This window comes from Microcebus murinus, chromosome 25, assembly GCF_040939455.1.
Source record: "Microcebus murinus isolate Inina chromosome 25, M.murinus_Inina_mat1.0, whole genome shotgun sequence".
NCBI lineage: Eukaryota > Metazoa > Chordata > Mammalia > Primates > Cheirogaleidae > Microcebus > Microcebus murinus.
Genome location: NC_134128.1, coordinates 3,994,852 through 4,017,445, shown reverse-complemented (window position 1 = coordinate 4,017,445; position 22,594 = coordinate 3,994,852). Strand labels below are relative to the sequence as shown.

The 22,594-nt window shown below is 35.8% G+C and overlaps 1 protein-coding gene across 4 annotated transcripts in view; it reads right to left on the bottom strand.

Moving 5' to 3' along the window:
* The window catches only part of MPP7 (MAGUK p55 scaffold protein 7), a 208,498-nt gene that overhangs the window by 32,713 nt on the left and 153,191 nt on the right, over window positions 1–22,594 (bottom strand). For all 4 annotated transcript variants that reach the window (XM_075997494.1, XM_020284180.2, XM_075997495.1 and 1 more), the window contains exons 9-11: window positions 20,425–20,499; window positions 20,028–20,224; window positions 19,490–19,554 (exon numbers count right to left, since the gene is read on the bottom strand). In XM_075997494.1, coding sequence (XP_075853609.1) covers window positions 19,490–19,554; window positions 20,028–20,224; window positions 20,425–20,499 — 337 coding nt within the window. The remainder of the gene's footprint in view (window positions 1–19,489; window positions 19,555–20,027; window positions 20,225–20,424; window positions 20,500–22,594) is intronic.

Here is a 22,594-nt window from a genome sequence, read left to right as displayed (position 1 = left end):
TCTCTCATAAAAAGACTTCTAATCACTTCTTTAAAATCTTTGGTATTTTGACAAGTGAAAACTATACATCAATGTTATTTTATATAACTGTTAGTGGGATTGAACACTTTTTTCATGTTTATTATTCACTTGCATTTCTTATTTCTTCTGTAAATTATTGGTTAATACATTTTGATCACTTCTTGATTAAGGTCTTCATAAATACATACATATATGTACGTATCTTTTAATAAGGTCAGGAGCCCTTTGTCCTATTTGTTGCAAAGACTTAAAGTCTTTCAATTTTCCTTTTAACTTTTATCATAAAGAAATTTAAAATATTTATGTTTGAATCTGTAAATTTCTTTCCTCTGTTTTTATGATTTTCATGAAAAGTTATGAAAATCACAACTGTTTTTATGATTTTCCTATCCTTAGGTCTGATAAATATTCACCTGTATTTGCTTAAGTTTTAAAAAATGGGTTGCATGGTTTTATGCTTACTTTTATTTATCCCATCTGGAATTACTCAGATGTAATCATGAGATCAAGCTTGTAACTTTGTGTTTTTCTAAATAACTAACCAATGGTCCCAGAAATACTTAATGAACCATCCTTTTACTACTTTATGTTGATACATATGCTGCACTAAAGTACCAGATTGTAGGTTATTATGTCGTGACAGAAAAAGGTGATTCTCAGTCTGAGTTTAGCTCATTCTTTTTTAAATAATATCAAAACCAAAACAACAGTACAAGTGGGGGTGGGAGCTGATATTTATTGAGCACTTACTAGACAACAGGCACTATTTGAAGTGCTGTGCGTGTATTAATTCATTTAATTCTCACAGCAACTCTATGAGGTAGGTGTTAAGAATTCACATGTTTATTTAGACCTGTTAGTGTAATAAAAAGTGATTGTCAAGGTTTGGTTCAAGTTTTAAATGATGAAATGAAGTCAAGAAGAAAGTGAGAAATACTATCCTACATACACAGACACATAACAGAAAAACTGATGAACCTTCCATTACATTATGAAATAATTTAATAGAAAAAAATATCCAAGAGAAGCAATGGTTTAATTTAGGAATTAAAATATTAAGCTTTTCTTTCCTGGAAGAAGACATTTTTCAGATATGATTAAATACATTTTTATAGCCCTCTGTATCCAAAGTGATGTGTAAAATACAAAAACATACAAGACAATGTCACTGGTCTCAAGAAAAAATGTGGATTTCACTTTTTTAATTGGAAGAACTGCCAAAAACATTGTATTAAAGATATTTTTTTTGCATCTTAAAAATCAGATTAATTTGACCAAGCAAATATTTAACTGGTTCAATAGGTACTTTAAGTATAAGGAAGAGAAAATTTTACTATAAATGAACTTTTAAAGAAGATTTTTTTAAAAACCATGTAAATATTAACAAAAACTAAGCAGCTGGAAATTATTATAGAATATTAGGTTCCTGACAACAAAACTGTGAACATTTCTCCTAATAAAAACATTTTGAATATAATGCCAATTCTGTTATAATAAAAATCATAACAGACATGTAAAAACTATGTAGCAACATAATCTTAATAGAAAATTATTATTAAAATGATGTTCTTGCAATATGCGAGTCATAAAATTATCCAAAAGACACTGAAGGATGATTAAGACCATCTTAAAGTGACAAGTAAAAACTCTTGGGAGGAAGTTTAAACTGATAAGAAATGCCAATACAAACTATAAAAGTTACTCAGATTTGAAGAGGCTAGGATAATCAGCTTCTATATTCATCTTAGAAAACAATGTCAAAAAAAATCATTAAAGAAACATGAACATCATGGATTATATTAACCAATTATATATCTTAATTTTGTATATAAAGGGTGAAAAGGCTTTTGAATTAATAGAAAATTCACCTCTGTGATATTACAAGGTTCAAAGTTGCTGTCAGTAATATGTAAAGAAATGTTCAAATGCCATAAATGCCCTTGAATCTTTCTGCTCATCTCAAGCTAAAAATAGAAACAGAAATTCCAAGTAGCTAATGAAATGATGGAAGCTAACATGTCCATTTGCAATTTCCAAAGAAAAAAATTACTTAGGTTTTAAAAAGTTTTCCTGATACCACTAACAATTTATTTTTAAAGCACAGCATCACCATAAAAAAAGAGAAAAACCATATGAAAATTTAATTTTCTGCCAGGCAGCTAATAAAGAAATTAGTTCTTACACTTTCCAAATTATGAGAAAATACAGTATTGAACACATAAAATTGCATATAAAAATATAGTTCTGAACAGACGGGAAAATTGGATTTGAAATTTTAATATATTTTTTTAAGTTGAGTCCATGCAACCTAAAATTCTCCAAGCAGGAATGGTTTCTGTCAGAAAAAATATTTCCAAGTCGTATTCCAAACACGTTGAGATTATGCAGAGTTCTTTCCTGTTCAAGAATCCGGTACCACTTTTGAAAGCATGCTTCTAAATGTTCTCTTTGCATAAATTTTATGTTTTAGAAAAATATTAAGGCAGTATATTTAGACATAGCTGTACTTAACCTACATAACATTCTTTAATAAAATGACTATTGGAACAAATGAGAATCTTTACTAGGTTTAGGTATTGTAATTTGTTGAGGATCAATGGTGCTTCAACACAGAAGAACTGGGAGAAATAAACAGGATTAGGAAAACACACATAGCAGAGATGAGTAAACAATAGGATTTAAAAGAAATAACACCAAACGTAGAGTTTTGTGTTTAACTTTATGGTAAACCCTTTAGTTAAACAGAAAGAACAGTCTTAACTTACATAAGTCCTCAAACTGATCTTGTTTTAAAAGAATGCATGAAGTACTCCAGAGAAAGGACAAAAGTGGAGAAAAATTTATTTTTCAAGAAACTATTTGCAAGAAAGTAGTTTAGAAAAGATATTCATGATAAGTGGTGCTTTGTGAATTGATTAGAACAAGTTTTGATCATGAATTAACCAGAGGAAAACATTCTGACATTCTTAGAAATGCTAAAAAAAAATTATCTTCATATGGATTATTTTGTGCTGCAGTTGGAAAAAGGAGCCACAAACTTTAATGCTGACTGTTCAACCACCCAGAAGCAATTGCACTGTAGCAGCCAACGCCAAAAATGCACTAACTTCCACACCAGCCACCAAAGCTAAATGAAATTTACAAGAGCTTACAGAAGGAAATAAATTACCCTAATAATTCATATATATGGCTTTAATATACATATACATGTAAAACACGTAGTTTGACAATCCTTTTATATAGGCTGCCTTCTAATAATGATAGCCAAACTCATTTTACAGATAAATATGCTGACCTCTAAGAAATGAGGTATGTTATAGGTCAGTAAGTATCATACCACACAGTGGACTGTAATACCAATGATAGATTATATAGTATGGTTTTAAAGTATAATTCTTGTAAAAATTGACATTAAATGTTGGAGTGCCATAATGTTATTTCTTTCAAAAGTATCAACTTAGATCACTTTGATGTGAAATATATTTTTCAAAAATGTAACCTGTCATCAGGTTAAAGCCAACTTATATATGCTGTTTTGTGCTTGATTTTACACACTTCAAAGAAAGTGAAGATAATCAGATGTCTTCACTGAGCTGTTGGCTTGATTTATATCAACAGTGGTCAGGACTCTGCAAGGGGCTCACTCATGGGCAGTCCTGTTTTTGGTCCAAGGATATTCTGTCTGTAGGGGAGGTCACGTCTGTTTTCCTTTTCCATCTGTGGACTCAGAAGATACCAGGCGTGTAAGTAAGAGCTGGGCAAGGGCAAGGTCCTAAAATAAGCGGGGGACCCTGATTCTCCTGAGTAATCCTTGAAAAAGCCCTCATGAAAAGGCCAAATTTCTAGGGCCTCCCTTGACTGTTTTCCAGAACTGTCCTAGAACCGATAAATGTACCCTGTGCCAAGGATGGGTACAGACCTATCCTGTGTACCGGAATGTCCTTTAAATCCAGTGGCACCACAACGTACCCAGGAAAGTGGTGGCAACTGTTGAGATACGATGTATCGCAGAATACTGTGACTTTTTCTATGATACATGGTGACAAAAATGTTACAAACCCATTCCGTTTGTTGACTTATACCACTTAAATTGCTTTTTTTTGGTGACAAACATTTGGCGTTAAAGACATTTCAAATCTCTAAAAAGAAAATGTTTCTCGAATGCAATAATTACCATAGATATAGTTAGGGTATTATAGGAGAACCTTATGGTTAATTTTATGTTAAGTTGGCTATGCCATGGCGCTCAGATATTTGGTCAAACATCATTCTGGATGCTTCTGTTTTTTGGATGCAAATAACATTTCAATCTGTGGACTCTGAGTGGGGCAGACTACCACCCACAATGTGGGTGGGCCTCACCCAGTCAAAGTTTTCCATTGAAAAAAGACTGAGTTCTCTTGATAAAGAATTCTACCTGTAGACTACCTTTAAATGCCTTTTATCAGGCTGAAGAAGTTCCCTTCCACTCTTAGTTAAGTTTTACCATGGAAGGATGTTGGATTTTGTCAAATGCTTTTCAACCCAACTAAGCTCTCAAAACTGCTCATCAAGGTCACCAATAACCTCCTACTTGACTTTGGATTCTTCTCTCGTCTGTATCTACACTCCCTTACCTGGTGATCTCACCAGTTCCCTGGCTTTGTACATGCTCTAACATTGACAGCTCCCAATTCGATTGCCTGAACTCAAGGGCAGCCTATCTGCCTGTCGGCCATCTCTCTTTGGATGTCTTCATCTCAAAATGTCCCAAATGGAATCCAGGAACTTCCCTCAGCCCAACCCACTCCTGTATAGTCTTTCCTATCTCAGCAAATAGTAACTCTATCCTTGCAGTTACTAAGTCCGAAACCTATGTATTCATCCTTGATTTTCCAATTTGTCAGAAAATCCTGTCCGTTCTCCCTTCAAAATATATCCAAAATCGATGTCTTCTCACCACCTTCTCTGGCCAACACCCTGGTTCCACTCACAGTCCGTTCTTGCCTGAATCACTACAGTAGCTCCCTCCTTCTGCCCTTGCTTCTTTGCATTGCACTGTCAATAGGTCAGCCAGTATGAACCCTAAAAACACAAGGCAGTAAATAAGTCCTGACTTATTTCCCTTCTCACACAGAGTAGTGCCAAGGTACCTGCCCGCTCCTTGCCACAACCATTCTGTTACCTAGACAACCTCAATTCCTATCCCTGCGCCCTGTTCCTGTGCTCTCCTGACTGGTCTCAGGTACATCAGGCATCCTGTCTCAGAGCCTTGCACACGCTATTTGTCCTGCTTCTTGGGATGCTTATTCCCAAGGCTTCCTCCAGGTTTTTGCTCAAACATGACCTTTTCAGGCCTTCTTGGACCACCCTATTTAAATTCAAAAGTCCATTTCCCCAGCTTCCACATCACTCCATTCCTGCCTTGCTTTTCTTCTTAGCACTTAATCATCTAATGGATTATATAATTTACTGAGCTTTCTGTCTCCACCCCCATGCCCAGCATGGAAGTGCCAGGAAGGGAAGATGTTTGTCTTGATCTCTGTTGAAACTCCAACACCCAGAGCAGCAGCAAGAATGTAACAGGCACTCAATACATACTTTTTTTAAATACGGAAATAGCATTATACAAAAGTTATATTCTGTAAATACCAAGAGAAAACTGCTAATCAGAGCTAAAGTGGCTGCCTCTTGAGGGAGGCCGTGGGAGGGAAGGAAGGGGAAAGGACGCGGGCAGACCTGCAGTGTTCTTGACTTTTCAGACCAATTATTAAACGGAGTCATGTGAAACTGACATTCTATTGGTTTTTGACTGACATAATAGCAATTTCCTATAAATCAACAGAATGCATATATCACTTTGATAAAATGTCAAATTTTAAATTATTTTAAACAATTTGGCTGTGGGGAATACAAAAGAAAGCTCAGAAAACAAAGAGAAGATGACTTGTGGATCTGGCTAAATAAAAAGTGAAATATCTTCATGCTGTGAAATTTGGCACACAAAAAAGTAAAATACAACCAAAAGACCAGCAGAAAATGTGGGTAGCAGAGAAAGGGTTAATATTCCTAACACAGAAAGAGCTCATCAAATTAACAGAAAACTGATAAAGAACCGGACAGGGCAGCAGGGCAAAGATATGGTTGTTTAAGGGGGGAATAAAAGGAAAAGAACTATTGAAAGTCACAGTGCTGTACTAAGTCACAGCATATTTTAACATGTTGCTAACTATATAATTTTACCATGAGACAGCTTTGCCATTTATGTTAACATGTTGCTTACGAGACTTCTTTTTAAAACGTATAAGATCTGTAATTATTTTGAGGATTTGGCATTTTAGGTAAAAAGAGAATTCCATAAGACAGTCAATTTGCTCAATCTATTTTATAACAAAGTAACTCTGTAACAACATAATTTTTAAGAAGAAAGACTATGATGAGACTCATGTGGCATACAAAAGAACCAATGTCAAATATGTGGTCATCAGTTGAAGCATTTTCTTAAAAGAAAACACTTTTATCATGAATATAAACTATTCATTTATTATGTATCCTATTATGTCACTGTGGAAGGACATAGGCTTTTTTTAAACAAAGCCTCTTTATTGTATGTCCCTTTTCTCAGGTATCTTCCTAGACTCCTTTATCTCAGTGGTATCTAAAGGAACTTCCAGATGCATGAACCTGTGGTAGTCTCCTGCTACACAGGTTAAACAAGCATTTAGACCAGGAAGAAATAATGTCATGATGTACCTATATTAAAACACATCGGCCACATTTTTCCCTTTGCCACAGAAAAGTACAGAAAGGAAACCACTGTTTCTAAGACCAGGAGCTGAATGGAATGAATAGCTGCACTCTATAATCAGGACTTGCAAATTCAAAAGCCTACCCAATGCCAGACACAAAGAACAATCTTAAGCTGCCTTCTGCCAACTTGAACATATTCTGTACAACATTCAGCCCTTCAGGAAACATACATGCTGTCGCATTTTTCTTGAAATACTCCTGAGTTACTTTTACTTCTCCATAGTTGAGAATATGGACATGAACAAAAACTTTGCTATTGTCATACAAATACCAGTACAACTGTAAAGAGTGTTAACCAATATTCTGTCTCTACATTGGCAGGAACTATGTAGAACTGAGAGCTCTTCGGCTCTCCAGTGAAGAGGTCATTTGCAACTCAGCTCCAGCTAATTATTAACGCGGATAAATGAAGACCTGGCTTGGTCAAAACTTTTGTTTTGCCAAAGGAGCCAGAACGTTTTATTTGAAATTTCTCAATTTGGTGGTCTAACAACAACAGCAGCCTGCAGTGTCTGTGAGCCACTAGTTTGCTATGGATGACTATATGACTCACAGCATTCCCATTCTACCTAGACAGTCCCCTATTTTCATCTGTAATTGGGTGATGTAGAATGGTCTCTTGGAAGCACAAAGCTCTCTGCCTTTTCCAAAGAAATAATTTTGCTGGGTCATGGATGTCTAGATGCTTAACTTCTGCTGATGGCAAATTCTTTTATCTAAAGCACTCCCATAGTCTTAATTCTATCTAATCTAATCTTATCTGGGCTTTATTCTACCAATTATTTCCCACCTCAGATATCCAGTCCATAACTACTGTTCCATCATCACTGTCTACAAAAATGATTATGTCATTCTCTCCCAATAAAATACTCCCACCCTCAACTATAAAACTTGCCTTGAACTCAACTGCTATCTTTCTTCCACTGTGAACTCTGTTACTCTTTGACACCTTACAATTTGGCTTCCAGTAAAATTTTTTCTCAGATGTTATCAGTGACTTTGAGTTGCCAGATCCAATTGCATTTTATCAGAACTCATTTTCTTTAAGCCACTTTGCTGATCATCCCCCTCTGCTTTTATACTTCAATTTCTATCTACTGATTAGATATACATTTTATAAACTCCTAAATACTAGAATAGAGATGGATTAAAGACCCCTATTTTGTTCTTTGGATGAAATTTTACACAAAGAGTAATGCTGAGTGCAACAACTGGGCAAACTTTAATAAATGTATACATTACTTAGCCTGACTTTTATAATCTTAAATTATCAAGTACCAAATAAGTTTCCAGCCCTTGCATCTACATATGGCCCAACTTCATATGCCCTGAGCTCTGCAGCATTCATTTTTTTTCCATGCTATTTCTTCTACCTGTATCCCCTGCTGCTAATTAGAATTCCACCAAACCCTGGGTGCCCAGCTCTAATGGCATCTCCTGTGGGACTGAGTCCCTGATGGCCTCAGGCTGAGATGATCATCTTCGTCTTTGAATCACAGCATTTAGATGACACTCATCAGATAGTGCTTTATGGCATGATTATCCAATGGATGTGTACATCCTTGCCTTCTAATTGATTAGTAAAAGCCTGCAAAGTTAGGGGGAGTAGGTAACACTTTATTTTTGAAAGAAGTAGAAGCATGCAGTGGTAGCTGTCCACCTCTTCACATCTCCTTACACCCAAGCTCTCAGGCAGTTTCCTTCCACACTGACCCTGGCATGGCAGTGATGTTAGCCAATGAGATATTAGCATACATGATATAAGTAGCAGCTTAAAAAGTGCTTACATACTGGAAACTGCTTTCTTTTGCTGCTGTCTGGAACCCTGAGGCCACTACAGGAGCTAGCTTCATGGAGGGTGAAGACTATGTGAAACAAACAAATCACCTACCTGAGTCTCCCCAGACCAACCAGACCCCGGCCAAGACACTAGACTACACAGATGCACCAAGCTGACCCAAGCCAGGAGAACCACACTGCTGAGCCCAGAATCATGAGAATGTTTGCTGTTTTAAGCCATTAAAGTTTCTAAGGATGTAAGGGGAGGTGTTAATTGATATACAGGGTATTTGGCACACTGTATTTGTTCTGAAATGAGCAAAGAATTAGTAAAATTTAAAAAACTCTCTCATCATCCAATTCTCACTTTGCAGATTTTCTCTAGCCTAAAAATTGAAATACTCCTATTTCTGCACCAGGTTTCTTGTTTGTTTTGTAAAATAAAAAATGAAAGGGCAGCAATTACAAAAGGTAGAGTGTAAGTATTACACCTATACAGATGTGGGTGTAATCCAAAGATACACCACTTACAATCTATAGGTCCTTAGGAAAATACTGCAAACCTCCTAGGCCTCAGATTCCTTTTTGTAAGATGAGTACTACACAACCAACTTTACAGTATTAGAGATAATACATATTAAATACCAAATACAGTATCTGGCACATTTATTCAATAACCAGGAGATATCATCACACATGTAAATATTAACCTTAAAATAAGGACAATGAAGTATTTGATCTTTAAATGTGTGTTTCTACACTATCACCTCTCAGTACTAAAAGCAGAGAACTCGTCAGGACACTTACACACAGCAAGGATGGGAAAGGCCAGAAGTGAAATGTAGGTGAACGATGTTTTGATATCTTTAACAACTTCTAGATGTTTTTGCTTTTATTTATAAAACATCCCTTGGCATCTCCAAACTGGAGATTTTCCCTTCCAATACAGACTATAAAGTTAATCGTAAGGCTTAATTATATTTGAAGTTGTTCCGTCAATGGTTACTGTGGGGGGGGGAGGGAAGTTATGGGAATACAAAGTCGTAAGAAAACATAATCAAACATTTATTTGGAAGAAAAAAGTTATTTAGAAGCTTTGAATAATTCACAGTTAACTAGATAATTTAGAAATGTCTGGATACTGTTACTTGAGTAAAATGTCTTAGTGCCAAGAGGATGCTTTTTCATCCTCTATCAAAAATTATATAATGGTTTACAAAGATATAGCAACTGGAAAGTCTCTATAATAACCTCTATAAAGTCTCTATAATAACCAAACACACTAGGAAATCCTTTGTGTCCAGCCCACTGAGTCTGTTTAACACAAAGGTTCACGCCACCCCACTGAATTTCAGAGCATGCCGATGCAAACAGGCTCATTTAAAAAAAACAATGTGATGATTTCAGAGAAAGCAACAGAAAGAAAGAAATCCTCTTCCAACACCAAGTGCTCACCTATATAGGTCCCGCTGTTGTTACCAGCACAGTCAGCATCTTCTGGATGAGGTGTGAAAGCACACAGAACAAAGCCAAGAAATAAAGCAGAACAGTTAGAAGCCCAGCCACAGATGCAAAAAATAAACTACTTAAAAAACTACATAAAGCACAGCATAGGACGGCCCTCACAATGCCACCCTTAAACATAAAACTTCTTGTTTTATATTTAAGTTTAGAGTAATATTTTGAAACACCATGCAGGGTTGTTTGTTTTCTGCCTTCTTCAGAGATTCTTTGAATCAGTTCTCAGAAAGTTATAAAATACTTGTCTGTGGGGTTTATACTTTTACAGTTAAGAAAATTAAGCCACTTGATCCCCTCAAAGTAAATTTATTGCTGTAAATCAGGCTCATTGATAATAGGTAAAATATTAGCATTTATTCTGGTTCACTGGATTAGACAGAAAGGTTAAGATTAAAACAGATCCTTTAAGAAGAGATTTCATGTTGGAAAGGAATAAAGGAATAATATTGCTATTTTTATTTTGTTTTTTAAAAAAGGAACAGATAAAAACATTTTAACATAAGCAATGGGCTAGTATTTCTCAGAATTAGTGAATACTAGTCTATGCATATCTTAAAAACTTAATTTAAGTAGTAGTATATTTATTATTTTAGGCCTCTTTCTTCTGGAACTAACAGCACAGACTGTGTAGAAATCAAATCATTGAGAAGGTATTCCTGACATCCTGATGTCAAAATGGGTCTGTCAATATATTTGAATAACACTATTTTCTTCATTCACCTTTATTTTAGGCCATTGACAGAGATAAGAACATAATTTACTATTTGAAGCTACCTTCTATATTTCTGCTACATGAAGCAAAAAAAAATTCTTTCTAAAACAGAATCAAACCACAATTTTTGGTACTGTGATGTCAAGATGCAAGTTTGGATGTACGATAGAGTACATTTATAAACTGCTTGCTATATTCAATTTAAACCTACACATATGTGCACTAAATAAAATTACTAGGCTTGGCAGGGAAACTTTTATACATGTACCTTTAATTTCCTCTGAGAAGCACAAAGAAAACAAGAAAGGAAATGATTAAATGTGCAGAAAATACAATTAAAGTACAAAGATGTTGCATCCAAGAAAAAAAAAATCCACCTACCACACTCAACTGTTTCCTCATCTTAGAAAAGCCAAAGGAAAAACACAAACGTATTTTAAATGTTTCAAAATTATTAGTCAACAAATAGAATTTTTTAAAAGTACATTTTAGACTGTATTGCAGTCTTGTTCTAAAAAGAATGCACACACTTAAGTAGTAAAAGCACAGTTCTCATATAGTTTATTAAATAACCAAATAGGGAAAAATAATCACAAAAAAATCTTTAGCACTTTTTCAAAATAACACCTTTAATAAGGGGATATTTATTTTCATAGAACAGTTTTGTTTGTAAATCAATCTGTTCAACACTTTGAAGAAACTTCATGATAAAATCAATAGTGAAAAAAAGAAAGAATCTTAAAAGCAACAAATTTTGCCCTTAAAATGTTTAAATATCTTTTAAATTTAGCATTATTCTAACAATTAATTTATCATACTTATAAAATAATTTGGGCAGAACACTTTAGTTTCATTCTGTCTATATTATCTGATGAACGGCATTTTAAAAAGTAGCAATTTAGAAGTATTTAGCAATTTAGAAGTATTAGGAGACTCACTTTCAGTTAAGGGTGGAAGAAGTACTAGAAACAGAAACAAATCTAACCATGAGTCAAGGTGGAACACATTTTACTACATGACCTTGGAGAGCAAACAGGAGTGATCAGAACAGTTCTAAACCTGCTTATCTCTCCAACATATAGAATGGGGCCAGAGAAAACACTTCTAGGAAAGTGTATACTATTGTATTATTACTTTTCAAATACCTATGGGTCCTCAAATTATGTTGATCCTATTTGGCCAGTATTAGCAAATATGACAAGCAAATCATTATCATTCAGACTCATGCTATGAGTCACCCAAGCTGTGAGTGTATTTATGTACACTTCTTAGTAGCTGTGAAATGTCTTGTACATCTAAAACAAATCGTCAGAAAACAAAAATCAACTATGTGATATGGCTTGGCTAAGCCAAGCATCTAGGCAGGCATGGTGGATGTAAGATTAATCTCAGATGCTCTCCAAAAAGTAGATTATTAAACATACAGTCTATTTTTTGATAGGAACAATAGCACGGATTGAATACTACACCCTTGGTAAAAGAATCAGTGTCATGGAAATCAAATGATAAAAGCCATGTCACAAAACAAACAAAATGTTAAAACACCAATGCCAATCCATAGTATCCATAATTTATATTATGGATAGTATATGTATACTCCATATTCCAATAAAAGGTCATGAATATGTTACATAAATCTGCAAAAGACTACTTCTCCATACAATTCTTAAGTAGGAAGACAATAATATTTTTAAGCATGCTAAAACCACATACATATCCAGTAGCAAGTTCCATACTTAATGGACACCCACTAGAAAAAAGAAAGGGACAGATTTTTTTAGACTTAGCATGTTTGAACAAAGAGGAAAAAACATATATTAAAATAAAAGGTTGATCTCAGAAGAGAACTTGGATAATTGCATGATTATTGCTATGTGGAAGGCACTATGCTATGCACGTTAAATGCACAAACTTATTTAATTCTCCAACAACTCTATGAGACCAGTACTATTATCCCCATTTTACCGATAGGAAAGAAATCTAGAGTGAATGCTTATAATTTTATATTGCTCTGGCATCCACTGTGAATCTAGGTTTGACTCTCTCATTCCAGGAGCAGGGTTCAGTCACCCCTGACTCAAGTTTCTAGTTCTCTCTCTCCTCCCAGTTCTTCAAGGTGGTTGATTCAGGTATCTGCCTCGTACAGCAGCCTGCTGGTGGCCACTTCCCTACGGGACACACAGATTCAGCCTATTTGACTCATCCCCTGGTCCCCACGCCCCACATGGACCTCACGGATATGCCACAGTGACCACCCTCAGTCACAGCAGGACTCCACGAGCTCCTGCCCGCCTGCTGTAAAGTCTAAGACTGTAAACCCACCAATTAGAACTCTCCGTGGGGAAACTTGCTTGGGGTCCACACCCTGGACCCCATGAAGGCTTTAGCCCACAGGTCTCTCCTCTCTCTCTTGCCCACCTCCTCGCTGGCTGAGTGTGCCCGTCCCTGACAGCTCCCTCCTTCCCACTGGCCTGGTGGGGCATGCGGCCCTCCTCTCTCTGGGGTCTGTAATACTGTCTCCGTTACTTCATGTGTTTTATGGAGTTGCCTCCTCTGTGTCTTACTTGACTGACACACCTGAACTTAACTTTTTTCCTGGTGAGGGCTTTCCTAGACAGTGGCTATCTTAGAAGGAATAAACCAGACACAGGTCAGACAAGAGGCACAAGGGTGTCTGCCAGTGTGAACTTCTGTGAGACGGACGCCTGGTCACAGCTGGACACAGGCATTAGGCCTTCCACCAGGATAAAGAAGGATCCTGTGAAAGTCCCACTGTCAACAGCCAAGACCACCTCTCCTGGAGGCCCACTGAGGCAGGGCTGGAGTTTATAGCCACTCCCCAGAGAAGAGCTCAAGACCAAGAAGTTAGAAAGAAAAAAACAAGACAACAAACTTGGATGTGACAAAACTGGGATTAGGACCCATGCACTCTGGCTCTGGAGTCTGAGATTTTAATTCAGTGCTAGGCTATCACATCACTTTTTATTTGTTTATTTATTTATTTACATATTTTGGAGACAGGGTCTTGCTCTGTTGCCCGTACACTGGCATCATCATAGCTCCCTGAAACCTCAAACTCCTGGCTCAAGTGATTCTCCTGCCTCAGCCTCCTGAGTAGCTGGGACTACAGGGATATGCCACCACACCCAGCTAATTTTTCTACTTTTTGTAGAGACAGGATCTCACTGTGTTGCCCACTAAGCTGGTCTTGAACTCTTGGCCTCAAGTGATCCTCCTGCCTTGGCCTCCCAAAGTGCTAGGATTATAGGCATGAGCCACTGTGCCAGGCCTAAATCACTTTTTGATTACCCAAGTCTCAGAATGGAAATTGTCAGGGGAGAGACTGAGGAACATGATGTTTCCTCCAAGTTTTCTGTCGACTTGGCACCACCCCCACCACCCACCCCTCCCTATAGCTTCAGCAACGCAAGTGCGTTTCTCCTGCCAGGGGCTCCCAGGGAGGGCCGGCTGCTTTTCCCAGCATCATCAGGAGTCCCCTGTCTGCTACATTCAAGCACGTTAGAGCAGGAGAAGAAAATTAGAAAAATCACAGAGAGGAGGCCAAGAAGGTCTCAAAGAGATAAACGTTCTGTCTTCAGAAAAGGGACTAGACAGGCTCTTGCGGAAAGTGCTCGACGAGCTCTGCACCGCAGGTGGCTGGATGTCATTCTGCTGGACGCCACTCTGAGGGCATGTGATGCTCCTGACAAGTGGAGAAATGGTGTGTCTACATTCACTTGGACATGGTAAAATCTCCACACTGGAAACCACTTTCCTAAATCCTCCCTCACCCCCCACCTGCAATCTCTCCTAAAAGTCTGCAATAATAATCCATGAGCAGACCAGACCCGGAAAGTTAGTCAACTCTTTCTTACTTGCATGGCATTGCATTGGGTCCCCGGGACAAACACAAGAGACGATATGGCTTAGAACCTTCACGTGGAAAGACTAGGAGCATCCACCCTGAGGGTGTGCCAGAAGCAACATCTCCAGATGTGCGAGAACTGGGTCCTGAGACTAAAATGAGCGACTGCATTGGCAAGGCCTTCAGCTCAACCCCTAGCCATGTAAGTGATTAGACATGAAATTTATTATATAACTTCTCGCACCTACACCTGTTTCCACATAAACTCTGAATTTTGGCATCTTCCAAACAGTATTAGCAAGTACTATGAAAAAAACAGATATTTTTTAAAACCTCATGTGTTTCTATTTATATAAAATCCCACCAATATTTAAAACATGGTTGACAAAGTTTTAGACACACAAACTTAATGTTACGATATAAGCAATCTACTTATTTCTGAATTAGCTTTATGTGTGAAAACAACAAATAAACATTACTTAAGAACACAGGAGGAAGGAATTTACTCAACTTGAAAAGTTTTATTACAACAGCCTGTAGAGTCCTGTTATATGTTATTCTTAAATGTTAGACCTTCCAAAGTATCTGTACCATGTACTGTGAATGTTCAAGCTTTCTTGTGGACGATTGTGATTATCGACCCACAAAATGCCTGCCTTTGAATAAACTAGTTTACACCTATTGTTGAGATGTATATCTTTTGGCTGCAGTTAAGTATTTTTTTTCACTTGCATATTGACAATCACAACTTAAAACAAATCCCAAAATCAAATATTTTGTGGTTTTCTTGCTTTCTAATATTTAAAAGGTTCAAAAACTGTGCATTCTTGTTTCTTTTACTATAAGAATTCTATAAGAGCTATTTTATAATAGAAAAATATTAAAAATTTTAAATTAATATTCAATCAGCAGTATAAGAAATTTTCAAGTTCTTATAATTTGACAAGTAAAAAAGGAAACTAAGAACTATAAATAAAATCATTCTTAAATATTCTGTTGTAAAATACATTATATGAATAAGAGCTTTTTCTTGCTCCTTTCTGAAGGCCATATACACTGGATTTAAATATAAATTATATCCTACTGATATTAAAAGTTAATGTTTATGCTATTAGAAAGACAATTCTTAACTCATATACTTGGATTTCAATAGAAAGAGAACAAACAATATTTTAAATAAATTCATATTTATTTCTTAAAAGTCAAGCAAATCATACTGATTTAATATATGCAGCTGAACTATAAAAATAGCTGTAAGCAGAAAATTAGAGTACTTTAAATTATATGAACACAAGAGATGCAAGCTGCCAAGAGTCTGCCATGAAAAACTACTTCTATATGCTACTTGAGACATAGATTCATTTTTACTCTTTTTCGGAGCACTTTAAGCTATATCCTTTACGCAATAATTAAAAAGCTGGTCACATCAAAGAAAACCTATCAGACTTCTAGGCTGTTCTTCTGTCTCCATTACTAATACTAATCTATTATGGGAGAACCTATCATTAGATGATAGAGAGAGGGAAAAAATTTCTATCACAAAGTTCTTGGTTGGATAAATAAGCAATTCTCCCAAAAAGGAGGGAGAGAAGGTGGGAGAACCCCTCTATCAAGCTTGTGAGAATGTTTTAGGATTGAGTTCATGTTTTTGTTTTCAGGAATTTTTAATTTTAAGAGGTAAGAGGTAAATATTTTTTTTTTGTTTGAGAAGCCTTTTTCTGGGTTTGTATTAGAAACACCAAGATATTCCTCTTTTTTTTTAGACAGGGTCTTACTTTGTAACCCTGGCCAGAGTACAAGGCACAATCGTAGCTCACAGTAACCTCAAACTCCTGGATCACTCCACATGATCCTCCTGCCTCGGCCTCCCATGTAGCTTGGACTACAGGTATGCACTACCGTTCCCCCCTAATTTTTAAATTTTTTGTAGAGACATGGTCTTGCTTTGTTGCACAAGCCAGTCTCCAACACTTGGACTCAAACAATCCTCCCATCTCAGCCTCTCAAAGGGCTTAGGTTACAGGTGTGAGTCACTGTACCCAGCCTAGACACACCAAGATTCTTAAGGGGAGGAAATGACCACACATCAAAGATGACTATGACCTCCACTTAGAGTTCCGCAGAAGGATGTTAGTTTTAAAGCCTAAAGAGGTTGTTATTATCATGGCTCTTGATTATACTTCCCTTAGAGCCAGGAACTAGAGCTCTAGCACAAACACAAATGCAAAGATGAGATTGGGATTTGCCATTCTTTTTTCTATGGTGATATTAACTAACCCCTATAGTTCCGGAACCATTGTTCATGAATGTTTCATTCATATATAATTATATATATATATTTATATATAAATTTATATATAATATAAAGATATTTACATATCTTATATATATATCATATCTTATACATATCTTTACATATTATATATATATAATCATATAATATAAAGATATTTACATATCTTCCTATGTTTTAAGTGCACTTGTAAAAATGTAGTGGAAAAAATTTTTATCACTGTATTTTTTCATAAACTTATAAACACCAATACAACAGAATGATTCTTCTTTTAGAAATTTTACATTAAATCATAAACTTTTCTTAAAATCTATCCTATGAATTATATTCAAAGTCATAAAAATAAAAGATTTTATATATACTTACTGTTTTCCTTCATAGCATTACTCTATAATTTAGCAAAGTCATGATAACATGAACTTCCTATTCTAAGAATCTAAGTACCAAACACTGAAATCCAGACAGCAGTGAGTCAGATGGCCTTTAAAAGATTTAGTTATATAAAGAATCATTATCAAAACATAGGTTAAAGGTCTTTTAAATGCCATTAAAAATGGCATTTAATCAATCAATGATTTGTGTATAACTCTTAAATTTATGTGACAACATTCAAGGAAATTTCAAATGGAGTTTCAATTCTTTGAGAATAAAGATATTAACTTTTACTTAGTTTTCACAGAAATACATTGTCTCTCTGAACAAGAGCATGTTTACTATATACTATTGATTTAATTAGAGTAATCCTGACCAGATTTCTCTAAAAATAATACATTTCTCTCAGTGAATCAAAATCTAGTTTAAAAAAAAAAAGTGGGAGAGAGAAAAGAAAGGCCCAGAGAAAGAGACGAAGAGAAACCAGTAAAACACTTCTGAATGGTATTCAGGGACAGAAAAAGCAAAAAAATTTAAAAATTAGTAAAATGAGGACATTTCAGTAGAGATAAATCCTGGAAAAAAATGTCTCAGATCCAAATATTGAAGTATTAACATAAAAATAAATTATGCAAATCAACAGACAAAATGACTCCATTACACTTAATGCTTCTATATACACACATATACACACAACATGCACACACACAACATGCACATACACACCCCACACCCCTCACATTCACACCTACCTATAAGAAACCAGTTTGGGAGAGCTATTGAAAAAACAATCTATTTCTTTTGTATAGTTCTTTAAGGAAACACATATACATTTGTCAAAAATTTTAAATAAAAATTCATTACATCAAATTATAAATTTCTAGTTGCCTATGACTCAAATTTGAGTATAAGATTCAGATTCAAGTATAATCAAATGTATTTCATTTTTAACTTATATATATTTTATTCTACATATACCAAATTAGAAATGTGTAAGCCCCCAATTTAAAAATCCCTCACAGAGCAAGTCAGGTAGATGCCTCAAAGTTCCTTTCAGCTGCATGAGTTGGCTGGTGAAAAGTAATCACACTTAAAAACAATGTAATGTTCTCGTTAAACTTTAAGCTCTCTGATGTCATAAGACGTGTGGCATTCTATGACAAGTGTTTTTTCCTTGTGCCCAGACTTAATATAGCAAGAACAAACAGGCTTTTGAATCAGTGTTCCCCTTGCAGTATTTGCTTGCTGGCGAGATTTACACGCGACTGTAGTTTGGCTCTCTTTACAATGCGATTCCTGGGCTATAAGCTTCTACAAACTGACAGAAATAACAGGAGCTGTGAAAAATGCAACAATACTAAAAACAGATGTTGGTAGAAAATTCCAGGGCCATTTATTTGCTCATTTCACTACTTAATGCACAATTTCTATGCTGAAAACAAAGGGCTGGTTTTTTTCCTCTTAAAATACCTGGAACCATGAAACATTTAGGGGAGGTAAAGTAGGAAATTTATAGGATGGAGACTTGAGGAGACAGGCAGTGGGAAGTAAAGTTGATAGGAGGTTAGGCTGAAAAGAAAAAAATGCACCTAAATCCACACTATGTTTTTCAGTAGTCATATATCATTCTTTTCCTTACTCTCATTTTCTTTTACTTTAGTCTGGTGAAAAGTCCAAGTAGATGAGTTAAAGGCCAGTGGTATGATGAGTTGGGGATAAGAAGGGAATTAAGAATAAGAATAATCTGTCTAAGGCACAATTGCCTTTGTGGCCAAGAAAATGGTATGGTAGATTTTTGTCTTCATAAGCTTTACCAAGAAATAAATTACCCAAACCTCCTGGTGTTGAAGAAATAAGAGTTGTATTTTAGGTTACATTTAATAAAATACCTAAATTCAGAAATCAAAGAGAGTAGTAGTAGTAATTTCCTAAAAGAGTGAGTGGGTTTATTATAAACAACCCCAATCATCCCTTTCTATAAAAGGCTCACATTAATATTCCCTCTACGAATTGGGAAATGATGATGCAAAGTTACTGCAAGGTAACAGGACCCCTTGTCCTGCCAGGAGTACCTGCTTTCACAGTCAAAAATAAACAGCAGGATTTGGTTACTCTGCATTCCCATTAACAAACTTACATGATTTCCTGTTGGAAAATTTCAGGGGCTGAACCAGTATCTCTGGTCGTCTCAGAGCCAGTCTCCTGAAGGAATGAAGGTCAAAATGCCTATCAGTTTTCAGCACCGTCTGAGGTTCACATAACACCAAAGTATTGAACATCTTAAGAAAAAACTTGAAAGTCGGGAAAAATGAACACAGCGCAATCTGCTCAAATTAAGAAATAAATCGTCTTATTTTCAAATTTTTGTAAATTCTCTCGCCTCTCTCCAAAATTACGAGTCTTTTTTTCCACCTTTCACATCAACGGGGTTTCGGATATTAATGTGCTATTTTCCATTTGCTTCATGACAAAAATCCAGTGTGATCTGGTACTGTCATATTATTTTTGGTCATCATTCATACTTAGTTAGACAAAACAGAAATCCAAACCCAGGGGATAAAGAATTCTAAGGCAAGGTTTTATAGCTCATTTTATCATAGCTATGCTGGAATGATATTTTGCAGAGAACAAAAGGTCAGCTGAAGAAAGGCCATTATTATGCACCACTAGCTCACCTTTCCTGGAAATGCTTGGAGGGAATCAAGCCGGCTCTGGGACTCGCATCCCCTTCGTGCTTCGCCTGCCACCACGTTGCATCATCTTGGCTCATGATCTGAAGAATATCTCCCTTTCTAAAAGAAAGCCCAGCTTCCTTACATGGAATTGCCTTATCTTCATTAGGATCATAGTCAAAGAGAGCTTTGATAAACATCTGGAAGAAAAGTTTCATTTCAGATGAATAAAGACAGAAAATAAATGTGAAATGGCCTACATTCTTCCAACTCCGATTCAAGAAACGATAATTTAAAAACCAGAATATGACAAATGTGTTGTGACAGAGCACATATGTAATAGATGGAAAAGCATTACTTCGACCGGACGTAAACAAAAACATTTTTAAGTAATGCTCACCTTGCCTTCTGTGGGCACGGTCTCTTCTTTGATGCTGGGGATAATCTTAAATGTAATTGCCCCCTGAGACTGAGCCTGGTAGCAGAAGAAAGAAAGAGTTATAAGAAAACTAGAGCCAAAGAAAACTAAGGTGAAACAGGTAGATAGCTAAACACATCTAAACATTTACAAGCTTGGGGTTTCTACCGTTAGAATAAACTGAGGAAACTATTTTTGTAGAAATTCTTGTAATGCAAGAAAGCTTTAAAGTTTGTCAAGTAAGTTAAAAAATGTTAACCCATAAATCCACTTTTACTTCCTTTGTACTTTTAAGATGTCAATAAATATATTTCCATCCATGTTAAGTTGTATCCGTGTTTTTTGAGACAAAACACCTACAGTGTCAGTAGTGCAGTTTTATAACTTTAATATGTGATTCAGTTAATGGCAATGCCCCTCGGAAAAAATAATGAAGAGTATTCATCTCTTGTTTAGTGAATAAAATGTAATAGATTAATTAAAAAATGAACAGACTGTCTATTCTAATTTAATTAAAACACGTACCACCACCCACAAATCTGCTGACTATCTCAGACATGAGGTGGTCTCTCTTTAAGTATACTCTTATGTCAGTCTCTATTTGTCTCTCTCTCTCGTTAGTGTTTATCACAGCCATATTTAATTATTTATGCCATTATTTCTTAATATCTGTTACTCCTGCTAAATTATAAACTCCATAAAAGCACTAAATACCTGGAACATTTGGTTTTTTTAGTTTATTTTATTTTTAGAGACAGGATCTCATACTGTCACCTAGGCTGGAGTACAGTGGCCTCATCGTAGATCACTGCAGTCTCAAATTCTGGGCTCAAGTGATCCTCCTGTCTGAGTCTCCCAAGTACCTGGGACTACAGGTGCGTGCCACCACACCTGGCTAATTTTTTAAATATTTTTGTAGAGATGGGGTCTCTCTATATTGCCTAGGCCCGTCTCCAATTTCTGGCCTCAAGCGATCCTCCTGCCTCCACCTCTCAAAGTGCTGGGATTACAGGTGTGAGCCACTCTACCCAGACTAACTGACACATAAAAGAGATGAGGGAGGGAAGGAGAGAGAGAGAGGAGATCTCTCTTGAGCTCACTGTCAGTGGTGTGCTGGCAAACCAGGATTCCATTATTAAAAAAAAAAAGACCCTGATCTGTACTGTTTGCCAGTTTCCACAGTATAATACTCCCAACACAGCCAGTTTCAATTTAGCGGCATGAAGTCACTGAAAGTGAGCTGGGATGTAGTGTGTGGAGGCAGCTCTGGCACAACACAGTGACTTAGGTAAAGTAAGGTTTTGAGAGTGTAAATAACAGATTTTTTGTTGTTGTTTTCTCCCCCCCCCACCCCTCCTAAATAACAGAATTTTATAAAGGGTTGATTTATTTCTAAATATCGTCATTGCTAATCATAAAAGTAATTCACAAATCTTAATAAGAATTCATACACTGTAATGCTAAATTGCATAAGTTGAGAGAAAGCAAAAGTCTTGTCTATAATCCCCTCTCATTTTTCTAGTTTTTGTGTGTGTGTTTTCTGAATGGATGAAAAGCCCTTAGCTGTCACTTATATGGGCTCAATCAATGTCAGCAATTATTATTATTACTACTACTATTAGTAGAAAGCCATGCAGGTCTATCACTCATTGTGATTGCTTCACAGTAATCCATCATATGGATGAATGATTATTTGATCAATGCAACCTTCTTGTGTGATCGATGCAATTTCTGAATATTTTAAAAATATTTTGTTTATATACATTTATCAAATTATTTCCTTAGGATTAATTTCCAACATTTGAATTTCATGATCAACAGGTATATACATTTCAAATTTTGATAGTTTTAGATGGACATCTCCAAAAGTTCTATTAATTTATCCCATTGTGAAATCATGTAAACATATCTATGTCTCTGTACTCTGGCCTACTTTGGGCATCAAAAAACTTTTAAATTCCAAGCAATCCACTGTGTGTTAGACTTGTTTTCTTTTGTAAAGTGTTTGTATATATGCATCGCTGATTTTTCTGTAAATGTTTTTCTTATTGATTTTTATGATCTCTACATTAAAATATTAGCCTTTTAACATATATATTGAAAGTATTTTCCCTATAATTCCACTTGTCCTTTAAGTTTATTTATGAAACCT